Below are 18,843 nucleotides of genomic sequence, written 5' to 3' on the forward strand. Positions count from 1 at the left end.
CTGTAATCCCAGCTACTTGGGAGGCTGAGGCAGGAGATTCCTATGAACCCGGGAGGCAGAGGTTGCAGTGTGCTGAGATCGTGCCATTGCACTCCAGCCCAGGTGACAGTGTGAGACCCTGTCTCAACAAAAAAAAAAAAAAAAGAGGGAAGGACTAGTAGATGGCCCATTTCCCTTGCTTCCAGCGTGCTGAGAATGGACAGCCTATTCCTGTCCTCCCGTCTCACTCTTAACTTCCCCATAAACTTTTCTCTCCTGGCTGTGGCACAGTTCCCTTTTCCCTTCCCCAGAGAAGCCCCATCCCCTCCGCCTGAGGGTATGACTAGTTCCACCCCCCAGTCTCCATCCCTGCCCCAGGGCTGCTGCTCTGATATGCCCAGGGTAGTGTTCCATTTTATGTACTACTCCTAGGGCCGCAGGAAAACCCTAAGCCATGAAGACTATCAGTAGTGATTAATTTATTTAGCACTGCCCTCTCCCCACAGTAATAAAAAGCACTGTACATAATGCCCTGGGAAGAAGTTAGACATGAACTCCAATACTTCAGGACAAGTATGGTTCTCAAAGTGTGATCCAGGGACCAACCCTCTGAGGAAGTCCACGAGGTCAAGCTATTTTCATAATACTGCTACACAGATGTTATTTGTCCCTTTCACTCTCATTCTTTCACAAGTATACTGTAGAGTTTTCCAGAGGCTTCATGAAGTATGTGTGGTGACATTATTGCTCCCACGGCTAATGTAATGTGTGCATGTGTATTTATTTTAAAAATGTATTCGCTTTAAATTCTAGTATGGTAAGTATCAAAAGAACAAAATATAAGCAAAGCTCTTTGAGATCCTCAGTTTCTAAGAGTGGGGTCTGAGACCAAAAAGTTTGAGAACCAGTGCTTTAGTAGAAAGAATTTTATCCTTACTCTGGACAAAGGAGAGAGAGGGAGAGAGAGAGAAGAGGAGAAGAGAGAGGAGAGGAGAGAGAAGAGAGAAACAAGACAGAGAGAGAAAAAGAAAGAATATTAAGGACTTAAAATGGAAGAGGCCTGGAAAAGGGGATGTGATGGAAGAAAGAATAACCTAAAAAGGGTTTGGACTTGGATTTTGTTGAGGGGGAAACTCTAAGTTAGTTTTGCCTTGCCCCAACTATCCCATGCTGGATGCCAAGTCTAAATTGTCACAAGTCACTATGTGAGAAAGAATGTAGTTCTGTCCATAGGAACTCTTGTATTAGGCCTCAGTGGTGAGCAGGGGAAGCCTAGGCCGAAATGAAAGGGGGTGGCATCCATGAGCCTAGACAGAAGTCAGCAGATGAACAGGCATCTCAGTAGCTTTGTCCACCAAACCTGGGGCTCTTCAGCTCTCAGGCCCCTGTGGCGGTTTAGATCCAGAATGCCCATTTTCTGTTCCATCTAACCAGCTTTTAGCAGTTTAATGCCCCACCCACCCAAAGGCATTTCGTCCTCTTCTGCCCTCTGCACGGGTGGGCTCTCTGCATCACTTCCCACCGCTGGAGAAGGGGTGCTCTGCGTGCTCACAGTTTAAAGAAGCCATTTCCAGCAGCAATGCCTTCCCTGGGCCCTGGCTTCCACACTTTGTACTCTTCTGCGTTGCTAAGCTGGAATTGCCACCCAAAGGTCCAAGTGCCCAGCCCACCTTCTTGTGTGTACACCCTGCAAGCCTCCCAGAACGAGAGGCGTTGGGAGTCGGGCACGGACAGCGCAATGGCATGTGTGTTCAGAGGGCGGAATCCTGGGGACACTGTGTGAAGGAAGACAGAGAGTGGGAGTCGGAGGGTCGGAGCAGCCCCTGACTGGCGGCATCCGGCCTGGTGGCGTCGGTGGTGACGGCGGACCTTTCGGATTGCGCGAGCGCCGCCCGGGTCCCGTTGGTGGCCAGGGTCCTGGCCCGGTGCGGAGTGCCCAGGCCGCGCAGGGTGTTGCGGAAGCCCTCGGCGCTAAAGTAGTACACCAGCGGGTCCAGCACGCAGTTGGCGCCGGCCAGCAGCACCATCACCATCAGCACCCCCCGCACGCGATCGCGGGCAGGCACGCTGGCCGCCACCAGCTTGCTCCGCAGCAGCCCGTAGACCGCCAGCGTGGCGTTGTAGGGCACGAAGCACAGCAGGAAGATGACGAGGTTAGCCAGCAGGAGGCGCACGGTCTTCCGCCGCCGCTGGCTCTGCGTGGCGTCGGGGCGCGCCAGCGTCCAGAAGACTCGGCCCGACGAGTAGACCACCGCCGCCAGGGGCAGCAGGAAGCCCAGCGCCTCGGCCAGCAGCACGAGGGGCAGCAGCCTGCCTTTCCACAGCTCGTCGCTGAAGCTCTCGAAGCATAGGCGCACCTCGAGGTCCCGGTAGCGGCAGCGCGAGGGCCTGTGCACGCGGGCGGCGGGCACGGCAAACACCAGGATGAGCGCCCACACGCCCAGGCAGAGCAGCCGCGCCACGCGGGGCCGCCGCAGGTGGCGCAGTCGCAGCGGGTGCACGATGGCGGCGTAGCGGTCCACGTTGATGAGCATCAGGAAGATGCAGCTGCCGTACATGTTCATCTGGAAGATGGCGCCCGTCGTCTGGCACAGGAGGTCGGGGAAGGGCCAGTGGTGCAGTGCGTAGTAGGAGAGACGAACGGGCAGCGAGAGGGTGAAGAGCAGGTCGCTGGCCGCCAGGTTACACATGTACACGCTCACCACCGAGTGCATGCGCAGCGCGCGCAGAAAGACCCAGAGGGCTAGCGCGTTGAGGGGGAGCCCGGCAGCCAGCACCAAGCTGTAGACCACCAAGTGCAGGCGGTGGGTAGGTCGGTAGTCAGGACACGGGAGAACAGAACTGTTGGTTGAGGAGCTGTTGGCTAACATCGTGCCAAAGTGGGAATGGGAGCTAGGCTGGGGATGCCATGGGGCACACCAGAGTCATGGCATGGCATTCACCTCCGGGGCTGGGGCCTAGAGGCTGTACAGACATGGTCCCAAAACAAGCAGAGGGAGGGCATGGGAATATGGGCTATGGCTGCAGGGACAGATGGCTGCCAAGGGTTGGGTGCGTTTGGTCACAGCTTCATCAGCAGCAGAGACCTGGAATAGGAAGGCAAGCCGGAAGTTATACAGAGACAGGGCTGCACACACAAATGTTTAGCTCCACTGGCAGGCCTTCTGAATCTTTTCTCAGCCTCAAGTCTGCTATTGGGCTAGAATAGGTTCCTACAGCAGGACTATATAGTATAGTGTTAAACACCCAGGTTTGAAGGCAGGGACTCGGATGTCTAGGTTTAAATCTTGGTTTTGCTAACTTGCCTAGTTGTGTGACTTCAGAAAAATTAATCTTGGCTGGGTGCAGTGGCTTACACCTGTAATCCTGGCACTTTGGGAGGCCAAGGCAGACCAATTGCTTGAACCTAGGAGTTGGGGACCAGCCTGGGCAACACGGCGAAACCCCATCTCTACAAAAAAATACAGGCCAGGTGCAGTGGCTCACACCTGTAATCCCAGCACTTTGGGAGGCCGAGGCGGGTGGATTACCTGAGGTCAGGAGTTCGAGACCAACCTGTCCAATATGGTGAAACCCCATCTCTACTAAAAATACAAAAATTAGCTGGGCGTGATGGTGCAAGCCTGTAATCCCAGCTACTCGGGAGGCTGAGACAGGAGAATCGCTTGAAACCAGGAGGCAGAGGTTGCAGTGAGCTGAGACTGTGCCATTGCACTCCAGCCTGGACAACAAAAATGAAACTCTGTCTCAAAAAATAAAAATAGCCAGGCATGGTGGCTCACGCCTATAATCCCAGCACTTTGGGAGGCTGAGGCAGGTGGATCACCTGAGGTCAGGAGTTCGAGACCAGCTTGGCCAACATGGTGAAACCCCATCTCTACTAAAAAAAATAACAAAAATTAGCCTGGCATAGGGGCAGGCACCTGTAATCCCAGCTACTCAGGGGGCTGAGACAGGAGAATTGCTTGAACCTGGGGGGTGGAGTTTGCAGTGAGCCAAGGTCGCGCCATTGCACTCCAGCCTGGGCAACAAGAGTGAAACTCCATCTCAAAATAAATAAATAAAATAAAATAAAAAATAAAAATAAGGCTGGGCGCGGTGGCTCACATCTGTAATCCGAGCACTTTGGGAGGCTGAGGTGGGCGGATCACCTGAGGTCAGGAGGTTGAGACCATCCTGGCCAACATGGCAAAATCCTGTCTCTACTAAAAAAAAAAAAAAAAAATTAGCCGGGCGTGGTGGCAGGCGCCTGTAATCCCAGCTACTCAGGAGGCTGAGGCAGGGAGAATTGCTTGAACCCAGAAGGCAGAGGTTGCAGTGAGCCGAGATCACACCATTGCACTCCGGCCTGGGTGACAGAGCAAGACTCTGTCTCAAAAAAAAAATAAAATAAAAAATATTTAAAAATTAAAAAATTAGCCAGGGGTGGCACATGCCCGTAGTCCCAGCTACTTGTGAGGCTGAGGTGAGAGAATCACTTGACTCCAGGGAGGTGGAGGCTACAGTGCAGTGAGCCTCAAGCCCACCACTGCACTCCCGCCTGGGTGACAGAGTGAGCCCATCTCAAAAAAGAAAGAAAGAGGGCCAGGGCGGGCGTAGTGGCCCACGCCTGTAATCCAGCACTTTGGGAGACTCAGGCGGGCAGATCACCTGAGGTCAGGAGTTCGAGATCAGCCTGGCCAACATGGCAAAACCCTGTCTCTACTAAAAATACAAAAATTAGCGAGATGTGGTGGCATGCACCTGTAGTCCCAGCTACTCAGGAGGCTCACACAGGAGAATCACTTGAACCCAGGAGGCGGAGGTTGCAGTGAGCTGACATCATACCACTGCCCTCCAGCCTGGGTAACAAAACGAGACTCCATCTCAAAAAAAAAAAAGAAAGGCGGCTGCACGGTACCTCATGCCTGTGATCTCAGCACTTTGGGAGGCTGATGTGGGTGGATTACTTGAGGCCAGGAGTCGAAGACCAACCTGGCCAACATGACAAAATCTTGCCTCTACTAAAAATACAAAGATTAGCCGGGTATGGTGGCGTGCACTTGTAATCCCAGCTACTCAGTAGGCTAAGGCATGAGAATTGATTGAATCCAGGAGGCAGAGGTTGCAGTGAGTCGAGATCACGCCATTGCACTCCAGCCTGGGTGACAGAGCGAGACTCTGTCTCAAAAAAAGAGAGAGAGACAGAGAGAGAATTCATGAGGTTTGGAGATGAAGACAACGTGTGTAAAACGCTTAGGTTGCTGTTAGTATCTCAAGATCTCTTCCTTCCTTCTTTCCTTGCTTACTGAGCTCATAGAAAGTTCCAGGCATGTTCACAGCAGGGAACAAAGCAAAAAGTCTTTGCCCCCACCTCCTTTACATTCCATTGGAGGGAGACAGATAATAAGCACAAATCAATAGGTGGTCTTATGGAGCACCTCCTTGGATCAGGTGGTAGGCTAGCTCCTCATTATCCAAAGAATAAAGGTCAAACTCTTGAGTACATGGGAGGCTGAGGCAGGAGAGTCCTTGAACCCTGGAGGCGGAGGTTGCAGTGAGCCGAGATCACGCCACTGCACTCCAGCCTGGGTGACAGAGTGAGACTCCATGTCAAACAAGCAAACAAGCAAACAAAACTCCCAAATACAGAACAACATCCCAGCCTTACTCATCACATGCATCACTGCGCCTGTGAGGGCTGGATTTGTGGTCAAAGCAAACTGGGTTCAGCTTAATGGTTTGACTTCTCAGTTTCTTCATCTGTAAAATGGGAATAATAATATAACAATGCCCTCATAGGCTGATTGCATGCTAGTCTTGACCAGAGCCACATGTAAATAAATTTGACAGCACAGTCTTGCTAGGCAGGGGAAGGCCCTGTGGGTTGAGTTTTGCTCCGCCAGCAGGTCTAATCCATCGCACTCCGGCCTGGGAGACAGAGTGAGAGTCCGTCTCAAAAACAACAACAACAACAAAAAAGACCAAGACAGTGTTGCTTAACCGTCACCACTCTCTGTTTCCAGAAATAGAACTTTTTCATCAACCAAGCAACAACTCTGCAGTCATTAAGCAGTACTACCCGCCGCACCCCATTCAGCTCCTGGTTCTAGTCTACTTTCTGTCTCAATGAATTTGCCTATTCTAGATACCTCATATGAGTGGAATCATACAATATTTGTCCTTTTGTGTCTGGTTTATTTCACTTAGCATAATGTTTCCAAGATCTATTCATGTTGTAGTATGTAAAGGAATTTCTTTTTTTTTCTTTTCCTTTTTTTTCTTTGAGACCTAGTTTCGCTCTTGTTGCCCAGGCTGGAGTGCAATGGCACGATCTCGGCTCACCGCAACCTCTGCTTCCAGGGTTCAAGCGATTCTCCTGCCTCAGCCTCCCAAGTAGCTGGGATTACAGGCATGCGCCACCACGCCTGGCTAATTTTGTATTTTTAGTAGAGACGGGGTTTCTCCCTGTTGGTCAGGCTGGTCTCGATCTCCTGACCTCAGGTGATCCGCCCGGCTCGGCCTCCCAAAGTGCTGGGATTACAGATGTGAGCCACCGCGCCTGGCCTGGAATTTCATTTTTATAGCTGAATAATGTATTTCATTGTATAATGTTTTGCTCATCCATTCATCTGTCAGTGAATACTTGGATTCTTTCCAACTCTTGGCTATTGTGAATAATGCCACTGTGAACATGGGTGTCTAGATGTCATCTTAGGGAGAGAAGTTGTCTGAGACCCTGAGCAATTATCCCAAGACACCGAGCTTATTACTTTCAAAAGGAACTGTTTAGGCCGGGCGTGGTGGTTCACGCTGGTAATCCCAGCACTTTGGGAGGCCGAGGGAGGCGGATCACGAGGTCAGGAGATTGAGACCATCCTGGCTAACACGGTGAAATCTTGTCTCTATTAAAAATACAAAAAATTAGCCGGGCGTGATGGCAGGTGCCTGTAGTCCCAGCTACTCAGGAGGCTGAGGCAGGAGAATGGCATGAACCCGGGAGGCGGAGCTTGCAGTGAGCCGAGATTGAGCCACTGCACTCCAGCCTGGGCAACAGAGTGAGACTCCGTCTCAAAAAAAAAAAAAAAAAGAGGGCTGGGCGCAGTGGCTCATGCCTGTAATCCCAGCACTTTAGGAGGCCAAGGCAGGCGGATCACAAGGTGAGGAGATCGAGACCATCCTGGCTAACATGGTGAAACCCCATCTCTACTGAAAATACAAAAAAATTTAGCTGAGCGTGGTGGCGGGCGCCTGTGGTCCCAGTTACTCAGGAGGCTGAGACAGGAGACTGGTGGGAACCCAGGAGGCAGAATTTGCACTGAGCCAAGTTCACGCCACTGCATTCCAGCCTGGGCGACAGTGAGACTCCCGTCTCAAAAAAAAAAAAAAAAAAGGAACTGTTTAAATTGTTGCAAGAAAATAAGTCATAAATCTGGCTATAACAAGTTTTTTGTTTGTTTGTTTTTTGTTTTTTGTTTTTTGGAGACAGGGTCTCACTCCGTGGTCCAGGCTGGAAAGCAGTGGCTCGATCTTGGCCCACTGCAGTCCTGAACTCCCAGATTCAAGTGATCCTCTTACCTCAGTCTCTGAGTAGTTGGACCTACAGGCATGTGCCACCATCCCTGGCTAATTTTTAAATTTTTTGTAGATGGCCAGGGGCAGTGGCTCACGCCTGTAATCCTAGCACTTTGGGAGGCTGAGGTGGGTGGATCACTTGAGGTCAGGAGCTCGAAACCAGCCTAGCCAACATGGTGAAACCTCATCTCTGCTAAAAATACAAAAAAATAGCCAGGCATAGTGGCAGGTGCCTGTAATCCCAGCTACTCAGGAGACTGAGTCAGGAGAATCGCTTGAACCCAGGAGGCAGACAGAGGTTGCAGTGAGCTAAGATCGCGCCACTGCACTCCAGCCTGGGCAACAGAGCAAGACTCCATCTCAAAAAAAGAAAAAATTTTTTCATAGAAACGGGGTCTGACTGTGTTGCCCAGGCTGGTCTTAAACTCAGGCTCAAGCAATCCTTTTGCCCTGGGCTCTGTAAGTCCTAGGATTACAGGCATGAGCCACTGTACCTGGCCACAAGTTTTTCTTGTATTTGGTTTTGTTCTCCCTCCAACCACCACCATCAGCAGTTTGAGACTTGTAAGAGATATAGTAAAACAGTTAAAGGGAATAAAGAAATACTTCCTCTGCAAAATACCAGTCTCAACTGAAAATAATACCAAATGAGACTTAAACATGCTGAAAAGCAAGTAAAACCAGGCTCATTTCTGATACACTCCCCTGCTCCATGCTCCTTTGCTCCATTCACACCAAACTAATACTAATTGTGGACATACCTTATGTTTTCAGGACTCTGCCTTTGTATGTGGTGTTTCTTCAACTTGGAATGCCCTGCCTCCCATTCTCCAACTGGCAAGCCTAGTATTTTCTCAGGATTCTGCAAAGCCTTCCCTAACCGCCCCCGCAACACAAGGCGGATGTGGTACCCTCACTTGTGCCTCCGCAGCAGTGTGCAGGTTTATCAGAGCTCTCCCCATGCATGGTAGTCAGCTGTTCCTGGTCTGCCCCTCCCATTAGACTGTGAACTCTTAGAGGGAGGGGCTGTGGACCATGGCTTATTCATCTTTGTGTATTCTCAGCACCTACCTCTGTAAATGTTAAAAATAATAGGTATCATTTACTGATCATCACCATATTTTAATTTCTATACATAATATCTAACATAGATACATTATTTCACTTCCTCATTGTCCAACTGAAATGTATAAAGTGGGTTATTTGAAGTGGGTTATTAAAAATAACCACTTCCAAAAGTGGTGACATAAACTCATCTTTCACACATACACATAAATATGCCTCCTTGAATCACTTGAACCCAAGAGGCGGAGGTTGCAGTGAACGAAGATCATGCCACTGCACTACAGTTTGGGCAACAGAGTGAGACTCCGTCTAAATAAAAATAAGTAAATAGACCGGGAATGGTGGCTCACGCCTGTAATCCCAGCACTTTGGGAGGCCGAGGCAGGCGTATCACGAGGCCAGGAGTTTGAGACCAGCCTGGCCAACATGGTGAAACCCCGTCTCTACTAAAAATACAAACAATTAGCCAGGCGAGGTGGCAGGTGCCTGTAATCCCAACTACTCGGGAGGCTGAGGCAGGAGAATTGCTTGAACCCAAGGGGCGGAGGTTGCAGTGAGCAGAGATCGTGCCACTGCACTCCAGCTTGAGTGACAAAAGTGAAAATCCATCTCAAAAAAATAAATAAACCTCCTTACAATTCCCCCTTAAGTGCATACGTAAGCACTTAGTTTGCTGTTTTGAGCCCCTCAATCATTTTATGTATATTTGTTCTATTTCCCCAACTAGATGGTAAGCTCCTAGGGTGGGAGCACACCTTGTAGACACATTTCACTCTCTGCATTTAGCAGGCCCTGAGCGATACTCATTGGCTGCTTAACAGGAAATTCACCCTCCCCACCTCCTACACCCATCCCGCCCCCAGCTACCCCCGCCCACGCTCTAATCCTGTGATAATAGCTCTTGTATCAATCTTGTCCAAATGTATAACTCAGTAAAAGACCACTTCCCTTAAAAGACCTGTTTGGAAACAGCTTGCAAACAAGATTTCAATAACAGTTTACACTATGATTACAGTATCACTTGATCATTCTTTTCTTTTTCTTTTTTTTCTTTTTTTTTTTTTTTTTTTGAGATGGAGTCTCGCTCTGTTGTCCAGGCTGGAGTGCGGTGGCTCAATCTGGGCTCACTGCAAGCTCTGCCTCCCGGGTTCACGCCATTCTCCTGCCTCAGCCTCCCGAGTAGCTGGGATTACAGGCACCTGCCACCTCACCCGCCTAATTTTTTGTATTTTTAGTAGAGCTGGGGTTTCACTGTATTAGCCAAGATGGTCTCTATCTCCTGACCTCGTGATCTGCCCGCCTTGGCCTCTCAAAGAGCTGGGATTACAGGCGTGAGCCACCGTGCCCGGCCCAATTGATCATTCTTAACCATTACTTGGAGAACCAGTAGATCCTTCCAATTAGAAAGCATATACTAGACACTGAATGAGTGGATGATTTTCAAAGAACCTCAAGTCTGTCTGTCTTTCTTTCTTTTTTTTCTTTCTTTCCTTCCTTCCTTCCTTCCTTTTCTTTTTTGAGATGGAGTTTCGCATGCTCTGTCACCCAGGCTGCAGCGAAGTGGCACAATCTCGGCTCACTGCAACCTCCGCCTCCCGGGTTCAAGTGATCCTCCTGCTTCAGCCTCCTGAATGGCTGAGATTACAGGCGCTCACCACCATGCCCAGCTAATTTCTTTTTTTTTTTTTTGAGATGGAGTTTCACTTTTGTTGCCCAGACTGGAGTGCAATGGCACGATCTCGGCTCACCGCAACCTCTGCCTCCCAGGTTCAAGCGATTCTCCTGCCTCAGCCTCCTTAGTAGCTGGGATTACAGGCATGTGCCACCACGCCCGGCTAATTTTGTATTTTTAGTAGAGACGGGGTTTCTCCATGTTGGTCAGGCTGGTCTCGAACTCCCAACCTCAAGTGATCTGCCCGCCTCAGCCTCCCAAAGTGCTGGGATTACAGGCGTGAACCACCATGCCCGGCCAATTTCTGTATTTTTAGTAGGGAAGACTGGGTTTCACCATGTTGGCCAGGCTGGTCTCGAACTCCTGACCTCAGGTAATCCACCTGTCTTGGCCTCCCAAAGGGCTGGGATTACACTGTGCCTGGCTGATCTCAAGTCTTTCTGTTGAAAAAGTTACAATGTACCGGGCACGGTGGCTCACGCCTGTAATCCCAGCACTTTGGGAGGCCGAGGTGGGCGGACTACCTGAGGTCAGGAGTTCGAGACCAGCCTGGCCAACATGGTGAAACCTCATCTCTACTGAAAATACAAAAATTAGCCAGGCGTGGTGGCACACGCCTGTAATCCCAGCTACTCGGGAAGCTGAGGCAGGAGAATTGCTTGAGCCCGGGAGACGGAGGTTGCAGTGAGCCGAGATCATGCCACTGCACTCCAGCCTGGCCAACAGAGCGAGACTCTGTCTCAAAAAAAAAAAAAAAAAAGGGCCGAGGCGGTGGCTTACACCTGTAATCCCAGCACTTTGGGAGGCCAAGGTGGGTGCATCATGAGGTCAGAAGACCAAGACCATCCTAGCTAACATGGTGAAACCCCATCTCTACTAAAAATACAAAATATTAGCTGGGCTTGGTGGCACCTGCCTGTAATCCCAGCTACTCGGGAGGCTGAGGCAGGAGAATCGCTTGAACCCGGGAGGCAGCGGTTGCAGTGAGCCGAGATTGCGCCACTGCACTCCAGCCTAGGCGGCAGAGCGAGACTCCGTCCAAAAAAAAAAAAAAAGAAAAAATTAAAACGTTAAATAGACCAAGATTATTAGTTGAGCGGCTACTTAAAGGTAAAGTTAGGCGAAGTGATGGCTCACACCTGTAATCCCAGCACTTTGGGAGGCTGAGGCGGGCGGATCACCTGAGGTCAGGCATTCAAAACCAGCCTGGTCAACATAGTGAAAACCCCGTCTCTGCTAAAAATACAAAAATTAGCCAGGCATGGTGGCGGCATCTGTAATCCCAGCTACTCGGGAGGCTGAGGCAGGAGAATCCCTTGAACCCAAGAGGCGGAGGTTGCAGTGAGCTGAGATCGCGCCACTGCACTCCAGCCTGGGCGACAAGAGTGAAACTCTGTCTCAAAAAACATAAATAAATAAATGTAAAGGTATAGCTAGGAATTTTTTAGCAAAGGAAATGGCGATGCTCTCTTGTTACTCTATTCCAAAGGGGAGAAGTTCTTGGGTTTCTTTTTTTTTGGATACAGTCTCACTTCGTTTGGAGGCTGGAGTGCGGTATCACAATCTTGGCTCACTGCAACCTCCGCCTCCTGGGTTCAAGCAATTCTCGTGCCTCAGCCACCCAAGTAGCTGGGATCATAGCTTGCACCACCACACCTGCCTAATTTTTTTGTTTTCAGTAGAAATGGGGTTTCACCATGTTGGCCAGGCTAGGCTGGTCTCCTGACCTCAAGTGATCTGCAGACCTCAGCTTCCCAAAGTGCTGGGTGCTGGAATTACAAGAGTGAGCCACTGCACCCAGCCCATCTTTTTTTTTTTTTTTTTGAGACGGAGTCTCCCCGTTGCCCAGGCTGGAGTGCAGTGGTACAGTCTCAGCTCACCGCAACCTTTGCCTCCCAGGTTCAAGCAATTCTCTTGTCTCAGCCTCCTGAGTAGCTGGGACTACAGGTGCACGCCACCATGCCTGGCTAATTTTTGTATTTTTAGTAGAGACAGGTTTCACCATATTGGTCAGGCTGGTATTGAACTCCTGACCTCAGTTGATCCACCCGGCTCAGCCTCCCAAAGTGCTGAGATTATAGGCATGAGCCACTGCACCTGGCCCCAGCCCATCTTTATAAAGGAGCCTGGTTGTCAAAAAGCTGCCTCTTTCTGACAGTCACACAGAATGGCCCAAGCTGAGCACTGAGAGCTGCCAGGCCCCTGGCCTGGTCCCCATCCCACACTCCTGCTTCCCGAGCCCTGGGGCTCCCTTCAGGAGCTGAATGGGCACAGTGCCAGGCCAGATGGCGAAGATGGAAAAAACTGCCAAAAAGGAGGCTAACAGGATGTGGAAGGAGGGAATCTAGGTGTGGGGGAGGGGCAGCCCAGACCCTCTCCCCCAGTCCTGCCTTGAAGAAGAGGTCAGGCTGTAGGAGAGATGCAGGAATCAAAGAAATGGCAGCTGCCCTAGAAAAGAAGGAACACCAGGAAGGAGGGACATGGAGGCCCCCATAGGCTGAAGAACGTCGGCACACACTGATGTCAGGTAACTATACCACTCATTACACGTGTGTGCATAGACACATATACACACATGCTAAGAGATGTGCACACAAGACCCCTAGTAACATAGAACTCAGTGTCTATACACATCCTGTAATAAACACGTATGTGCACAGAGAACTGGGCTGGGGAGGAAGAGAAAGAAGGCCCTGCCTTAGGGACAGTATCCTTACACAGACAGAACCAGGCAGCTTCACAAGCATGGGAGATCTCAACCCCAAGGCACTGAGGAGCAAAGTGACCACGACACACACAGAGGGTCCGGGACTGCTCCTTCTATATCACCCACCCCAACACCGCTCACACACCAGAGTGTGTGCAGCCACCTTCCTTCTCCCTGGGTCTCCGTCCTTCAGCTTCCCACGTACACATCCGGGGGCCAGGTTACTTACCTCCTCAGGGCCTCTGGGATCTGTCCCATTTGCCCTCTGAGCTGGGCTGGGCACTGCTCTTTGCTGAGATAAGCCAGAGGGGCAGGGCTATTTTATGCCAGAGGCAGGAAGTGAGAACAAGAGTGTAAAAGTGAGCAGGAGGTGCAATCATGATCATTCCCTCACTCTCCTCCACACACCCTGCCCTGGTATCCAGCCTCTCTGGCAAATGACGTTGAGGGGAGCTGAAGAGAAAGGACCAGGGGGTTGGGAACAATGAGAAGGGCAGGGGCAGGGGAATGCCTCCTCTTTGCCCAGTTCCTCCCCCATACCCTTCCTGTGTTGCCCACCTCCCCTCAAGCACCACATGCCTTGCTCTGTCTTTTGCCTCCTTTCTTTCTTTCCATTTTTTTTTCTTTTTTATTTTCCTTTTTTTTTTTGAGACGGAGTCTCGCACTGTCGCCTGAGCTGGAGTGCAATGGTGCAATCTCAGCTCACTGCAACCTCTGCCTCCCGGATTCACGCGATTCTCCTGCCTCAGCCCCCTGAGTAGCTGGGATTACAGGCACACACCACCACACCCGGCCAATTTTTTGTATTTTTCGTAGAGACGGGGTTTCACTATATTGGCCAGACTGGTCTTGAACTCCTGACCTTGTGATCTGCCTGCCTCGGCCACCCAAAGTGCTGGAATTACAGGCGTGAGCCACTGGACCCGGCCTGCCTCCTCTTTCAAATAATTCACATCCTGGGTCCCCCGACTCCAGTTCCTAGGGTCAGAGGTCTGAAAAGAAGGTTCTTACATCTCCCCATCCTCCTTGCCCCTGAGGATCAGCTCTGGAATAGCCCCACCCTCATTTTAGAGTCTCGTGGCCCATCAGTGTCTCAGCCCCGACACAGGAAGTCCCTCTTTAGTATGTACTCTAACCCACTCGCTGAATTAGCGAAGCCTACTTCCTCTGCTTCTGTGTTCAGGCAGCGCTGGGAGGATGCACCCTTTCCCCACAGACAGGCTTCATCATGAAGACTCAGTATCTCTATATCCAGGCCCTCCGAACAGACCCCAGCTGTGCTGAGCCTCCAGCAGAAGCTTAGCTCAGTCCAAAGCCTTTGTGAAAAGCTCTGTCCCAGAGCTGTTTTGAGGGCACAAATGAATCCTTTTCTTCCGCTTATCCTGGCCCTGAGGGGCAGGGATGAGATGGAAGACTAAATGGAACAGGAGGATGAATCCTCATCCTCAAGGTTTGGAGACAGTACAAAGTCCCCAGGGTGAGCGGGGAGGCCTCCTTCTGCCCAGGGGCCACATTCTTCCTCAGAGAGGAGTCTCTGGCACGGGTCCCGGGTGTCAGGTCGTGTCTTCCCTCCTCCCTGGCCCAGGCCTGCCTGCTTCTCCAGCCAAAATTCCTGCTCCTGCCTTTCCCCACCCTTCTCTGCTGAAGCCTGTCTTTTCCTGCATTTCCAGCATCATCCTCGGCCCTGGCTTCTCCCTCCCTGAGTACTCTGACCTCATCCCTCCTGACATTTGTCTGGGAAAAGGCAGAAAGCAAAGGTGGTCTACAGCTCAATAACTAGTTTCCCTGATGTGCGGATATCACCTTGCCATTGTGCCTCTCCCTTTACCCTGCTTTCGAGAGCTGGAAAAGCAAGAAAGTCAGTCCCAAGAGAAGCCACGGAGGCAGGCCCAGCCCCCTGACGTGTGTCCTGAGGTGGTCTGTGTGCATCTGACCCTTGCTTGCGGCCTGGCAGGTCCTGCTTCCTCAGGGAAATCCACCAGAGCCTGTGGGCTTTGCTGACCTCACTGGACTTTAGTGTGCACTGGCTTCAGCCCTCACCGCTCTTGCCGGCTCCTTCTCCTGGGTTTTGCTTTTTTTTTTTCTGAGATGGAGTCTCGCTTGCTGTGTTGCCTAGGCTGGAGTACAGTGGTACAATCTCAGCTCACTGCAACCTCCGCCTCCCGGTTTCAAGCAATTCTCCTGCCTCAGTCTCCCGAGTAGCTGAGATTACAGGCGCCCGCCACCACGCCCGGCTAATTTTTGTATTTTTAGTAGAGATGGGTTTTCACTATGTTGGCCAGGCTGGTCTTGAATGCCTGACCTCAGGTGATCCGCCCTCCTCAGCCTCCCAAAGTGCTGGGATTATAGGCGTGAGCCACTGTGCCCGGCCATTCTCCTGGGCTTTTTAAAATGCCCCTGGGCATAAAAGATCTCTGTCAGTAGGTATGTCCTGGGGTATGCACTGGGGGCAGCAGAGTAGGGAGAGCAGATGGCATCAGACAGATGGAGTTGGGCTCTAGTGCCTCTGAGTGGCTGGGTGGTGAGTCCTGTACATACTGCATGTGAGTAAGTTTCTGTCTCACCTCAATCCCTGCCTCCATGTCCCACTGGGTCTACAACTTTAGCTCACCCTAAAAGGAGGATTTCTGCCAGCCTGGGCAGCATAGTGGGACCCCATCTCTATAAAAAAAATATATATTTTTTGAGATAGAGTCTCGCTCTGTTGCCAGGCTTGAGTGCAGTGGCGTGATCTCAGCTCACTGCAACCTCCGCCTCCCGGGTTCAGGGGATTCTCCTGCCTCAGCCTCCCGAGTAGCTGGGACTATAGGCGCATGCCACCGTGCCCAACTAATTTTTGTATTTTCAGTAGAGACGGGGTTTCACCATGTTGCCTGGGATGGTCTCGATCTCTTGACCTTGTGATCTGCCCGCCTTGGCCTCCCAAAGTGCTGGGATTACAGGCGTGAGCCACCACGCTCCGCTCTACAAAAAAATTTCAAAAAACTAACAGAGGCCGAGTGTGTGGCTCGCGCCTGTAATCCCAGCACTTTGGGAGGCAGAGGCGAATGGATCACTTTAGCGCGAGTTCAAGACCAGCCTGGGCAACATGGTGAAACCCTGTCTACACACACACACACACACACACACACACACACACACACACACACACAAAATACAAAAATTAGCTGGTCGTGGTGGCTCAAGCCTGTATTTCCAGCTACTCTGGAGGCTGAGGCAGGATAATAGCTTGAACCCAGGAGGCGGAGTTTGCAGTGAGTCTAGATCATGCCACTGCACTTTAGCCTGGACGACAGAGCGAGACCCCATCTCAAAAAAAAAAACAAATTAGCCGGGCATGGTGGTGCCTGCCTGTAGTCCCAGGTACTCGGGAGGCTGAAGTGGGAGGATTGCTTGAACCCAGGAGTTTGAGGCTGCAGTGAGCCATGTTCATGCCACTGCACTCCAGCCTGGGCAACAGAGTGAGATCCTGTCTTGAAAAAAAAATGGCTGGGCACCGTGGCTTATGCCTGTAATCCCAGCATTTTGGGAGGCCAAGGCAGGTGGATCACGAGGTCAGGAGTTCAAGACCAGCCTGGCCAAGATGGTAAAACCCTGTCTCTACTAAAAATGCAAAAATTAGCCGGGCATGGTGGTGCTTACCTATAATCCCAGCTACTCAGGAGGCTGAGGCAGAGAATTGCTTGAACCCAGGAGGCGGAGGTTGCAGTGAGCTGAGAGCGTGCCACTGCACTCCAGCCTGGGTGACAAAGGGAGACTCTGTCTCAAAAAAAAAAAAGAAAGGAAGGAAGGAAGAGAGAAAAAAAGGAGTAGTTCTGGAGATACAATCTGGTGGAGGTCCCCTTCTTGTCATGGGGGCCCCACAACCACAGGGAAGAGGTAGGCCCCATCCTCATGGTGTGATGTGAAGGTATCATAAAGCCCTGCTGACCTCCGAATATGTCCCCCACCTCCAAAATTCCATCCCCTGAAGCCACCATCTATCAGAGCCATAGGGACATCAAAGACCATCAGTCTAATCCCCTTAAATAGATGCACCTTTTGGGTTAAGGCAGCACTTCCTGAAGACCCCATTACAGTACACCTTGGCTAGTTGGGAAGGATAACACTGAGAACACATCTCTGCCAGTCAACCCATTAGCAAGTTTGATTAGATCAGCTCATTGTCATCTGCCTGGCCCTGGGGGATGTGTGGTGTAGGGGTTGAGGTTTAACTGCGAGTGGAAAAAGTGTGTAAACAGTCCCCAGAGGGCCCTCCCTGGGAGGCCCAAGGCTCAGTTCCACAGTGGGGGCCTAGAGGGGGAGGGGGAGGACACAGCCTCTGCGAGATGCCCCAGAGTGGGGGCTTCAAGCATCAAAGAGGAGCACTCCCGAGGTGTAGCAGGCATGTTAGCTGTTTGTCCAGCGCCATCTGAAAAGATCTGTCTATTTGAGGCAGCTCCTTTCGGCTTTTTACTCTGTTCAGAAGGGTTTTCCAGGGCCCATGCCCACCCTCTTCTCTGTCCCCCACCCAAATCCCCCATTTCTACAGGGGGGTGCTGCCCCTTGCGCTCCCTGTGCAGTTCAATTCGTGACACCCCCATACCTGTGCTCCGTGTTGCTCTGTGCTGCCCCAAGCTGGCTTCCGCTGCCTGCTCTGGGCTGGGCTGGGCTGGTAGGACCTGCTCCCGGGGTGGGAGGGGACACACCCACCTCAGCAGATCTCAGCACATCCCTCCCAGCTCAGTGCACTCACCCAACCCCACACGGGCCAAGGAGAGAGTGAAGAGGAAGCATTGCCCTCAGAGGCCTTCACGGACTGGCCAGAGAAGAAACCCCAGCAGCTAAGGATACTTAATCCAGCCCCGACTAGGAACTGCCCGCACCCATCGTTCAGATATTCCTGCTGTGTCTGGGAACTCTTCCTGGCACACCCACCGTCTGATGCCAGATGACTAACCCACCAGCCTCTCGCTGTCCTCACCGGTTCCCCCTGGGTGTCTGTCTTCCTTTCCTAGGTCTGCCAGGTGGTTTAGTCCATGCCACTTGTGGCTTAGTCCATGCCACTCGTGGCTTGTGCCCCACCCTGCCCGGGGCCCTCTGCATGACAGTGCTCTGCTAGGTCCTGCCTCCCACTGAGCATAGTTGGCTCCCTCATCGAGCAGTCACTAGGCTGGATGGTTCCTCTTTGCTTAGGTCTGTTTCCCCTCAGCCCCTTGTCTTGTGTCCTCAGGCCAGACAACACAGAGACAAGTGGCCCTGTGGGCACAGGGCTGGGCATGTTGTCCATGCTCAATAAATAAAAACAAGTTCAAGTTTTTTGGTGGTAGGTGGAAAAGGGATTGTGGTGAAATGAGTTTGGGAAGCACTAGGTTAAACAGGTTTCTCTATTATCGCGCTCTGGAGGGCCTTAACATGCTGTCAAATGATAGGCCTTGTGTTGATCATGGAAACTGGGTGAAGGGTACATGAGAGTGCATTATACTTTTCTATTTTTGTGCATGTTTGAACTCTCATAGTAAGCAAGCTTTAACAAAATGCTGTTAATTACTGCGAACCTATAGAAGGGAGAGAGACTCTACAGTGTCCCTGGAACATACTTTGGGATATGTCAACTTATTAAAGGCCAATGCTGAGCCAGGCACGGTGGCTCACGCCTGTAATCCCAACACTTTGGGAGGCCGAGGCGGGCAGATCACGAGGTCAGGAGTTCAAGACCAGTCTGGCCAACATAGTGAAACTCCTTCTCTACTAAAAATACACAAAAAATTAGCCGGGCATGGTGGTGTGCGCCTGTAATCCTAGCTGCTTAGGAGGCTGAGGCAAGAGAATCACGTGAACCCAGGAGGCGGAGGTTGCAGTGAGCCAAGATCGTGCCACTGCACTC

The 18,843-nt window shown here is 51.3% G+C and overlaps 1 protein-coding gene across 2 annotated transcripts; it reads right to left on the minus strand.

Annotated features, from left to right (window-relative positions):
• Nucleotides 1-443: 443 nt before the first annotated feature.
• On the minus strand, nucleotides 444-17,855 carry LPAR5 (lysophosphatidic acid receptor 5). Of its 2 annotated transcripts, none has more exons than XM_004052570.5 (2): nucleotides 17,563-17,855; nucleotides 444-3,065 (listed from the first exon to the last, which is right to left on the minus strand). In XM_004052570.5, exon 2 carries the CDS (start codon nucleotides 2,847-2,849, stop codon nucleotides 1,731-1,733), a length of 1,119 nt encoding a protein of 372 aa, XP_004052618.1. In that variant the 5' UTR covers nucleotides 2,850-3,065; nucleotides 17,563-17,855; the 3' UTR covers nucleotides 444-1,730. The 2 variants fall into 2 exon arrangements, with proteins under 2 accessions (XP_004052618.1, XP_055214492.1); XM_055358517.2 differs by lacking the exon at nucleotides 17,563-17,855 and adding an exon at nucleotides 13,207-13,305.
• Nucleotides 17,856-18,843: the final 988 nt, after the last annotated feature.

Source organism: Gorilla gorilla, chromosome 10, assembly GCF_029281585.2.
Source record: "Gorilla gorilla gorilla isolate KB3781 chromosome 10, NHGRI_mGorGor1-v2.1_pri, whole genome shotgun sequence".
In the NCBI taxonomy this organism is placed as follows: domain Eukaryota; kingdom Metazoa; phylum Chordata; class Mammalia; order Primates; family Hominidae; genus Gorilla; species Gorilla gorilla.

Coding starts and splice junctions, on each gene's coding strand:
- LPAR5 (XM_004052570.5), bottom strand. CDS start 2,849: ATGTTAGCCAACAGCTCCTCAACCAACAGTTCTGTTCTCCCGTGTCCT.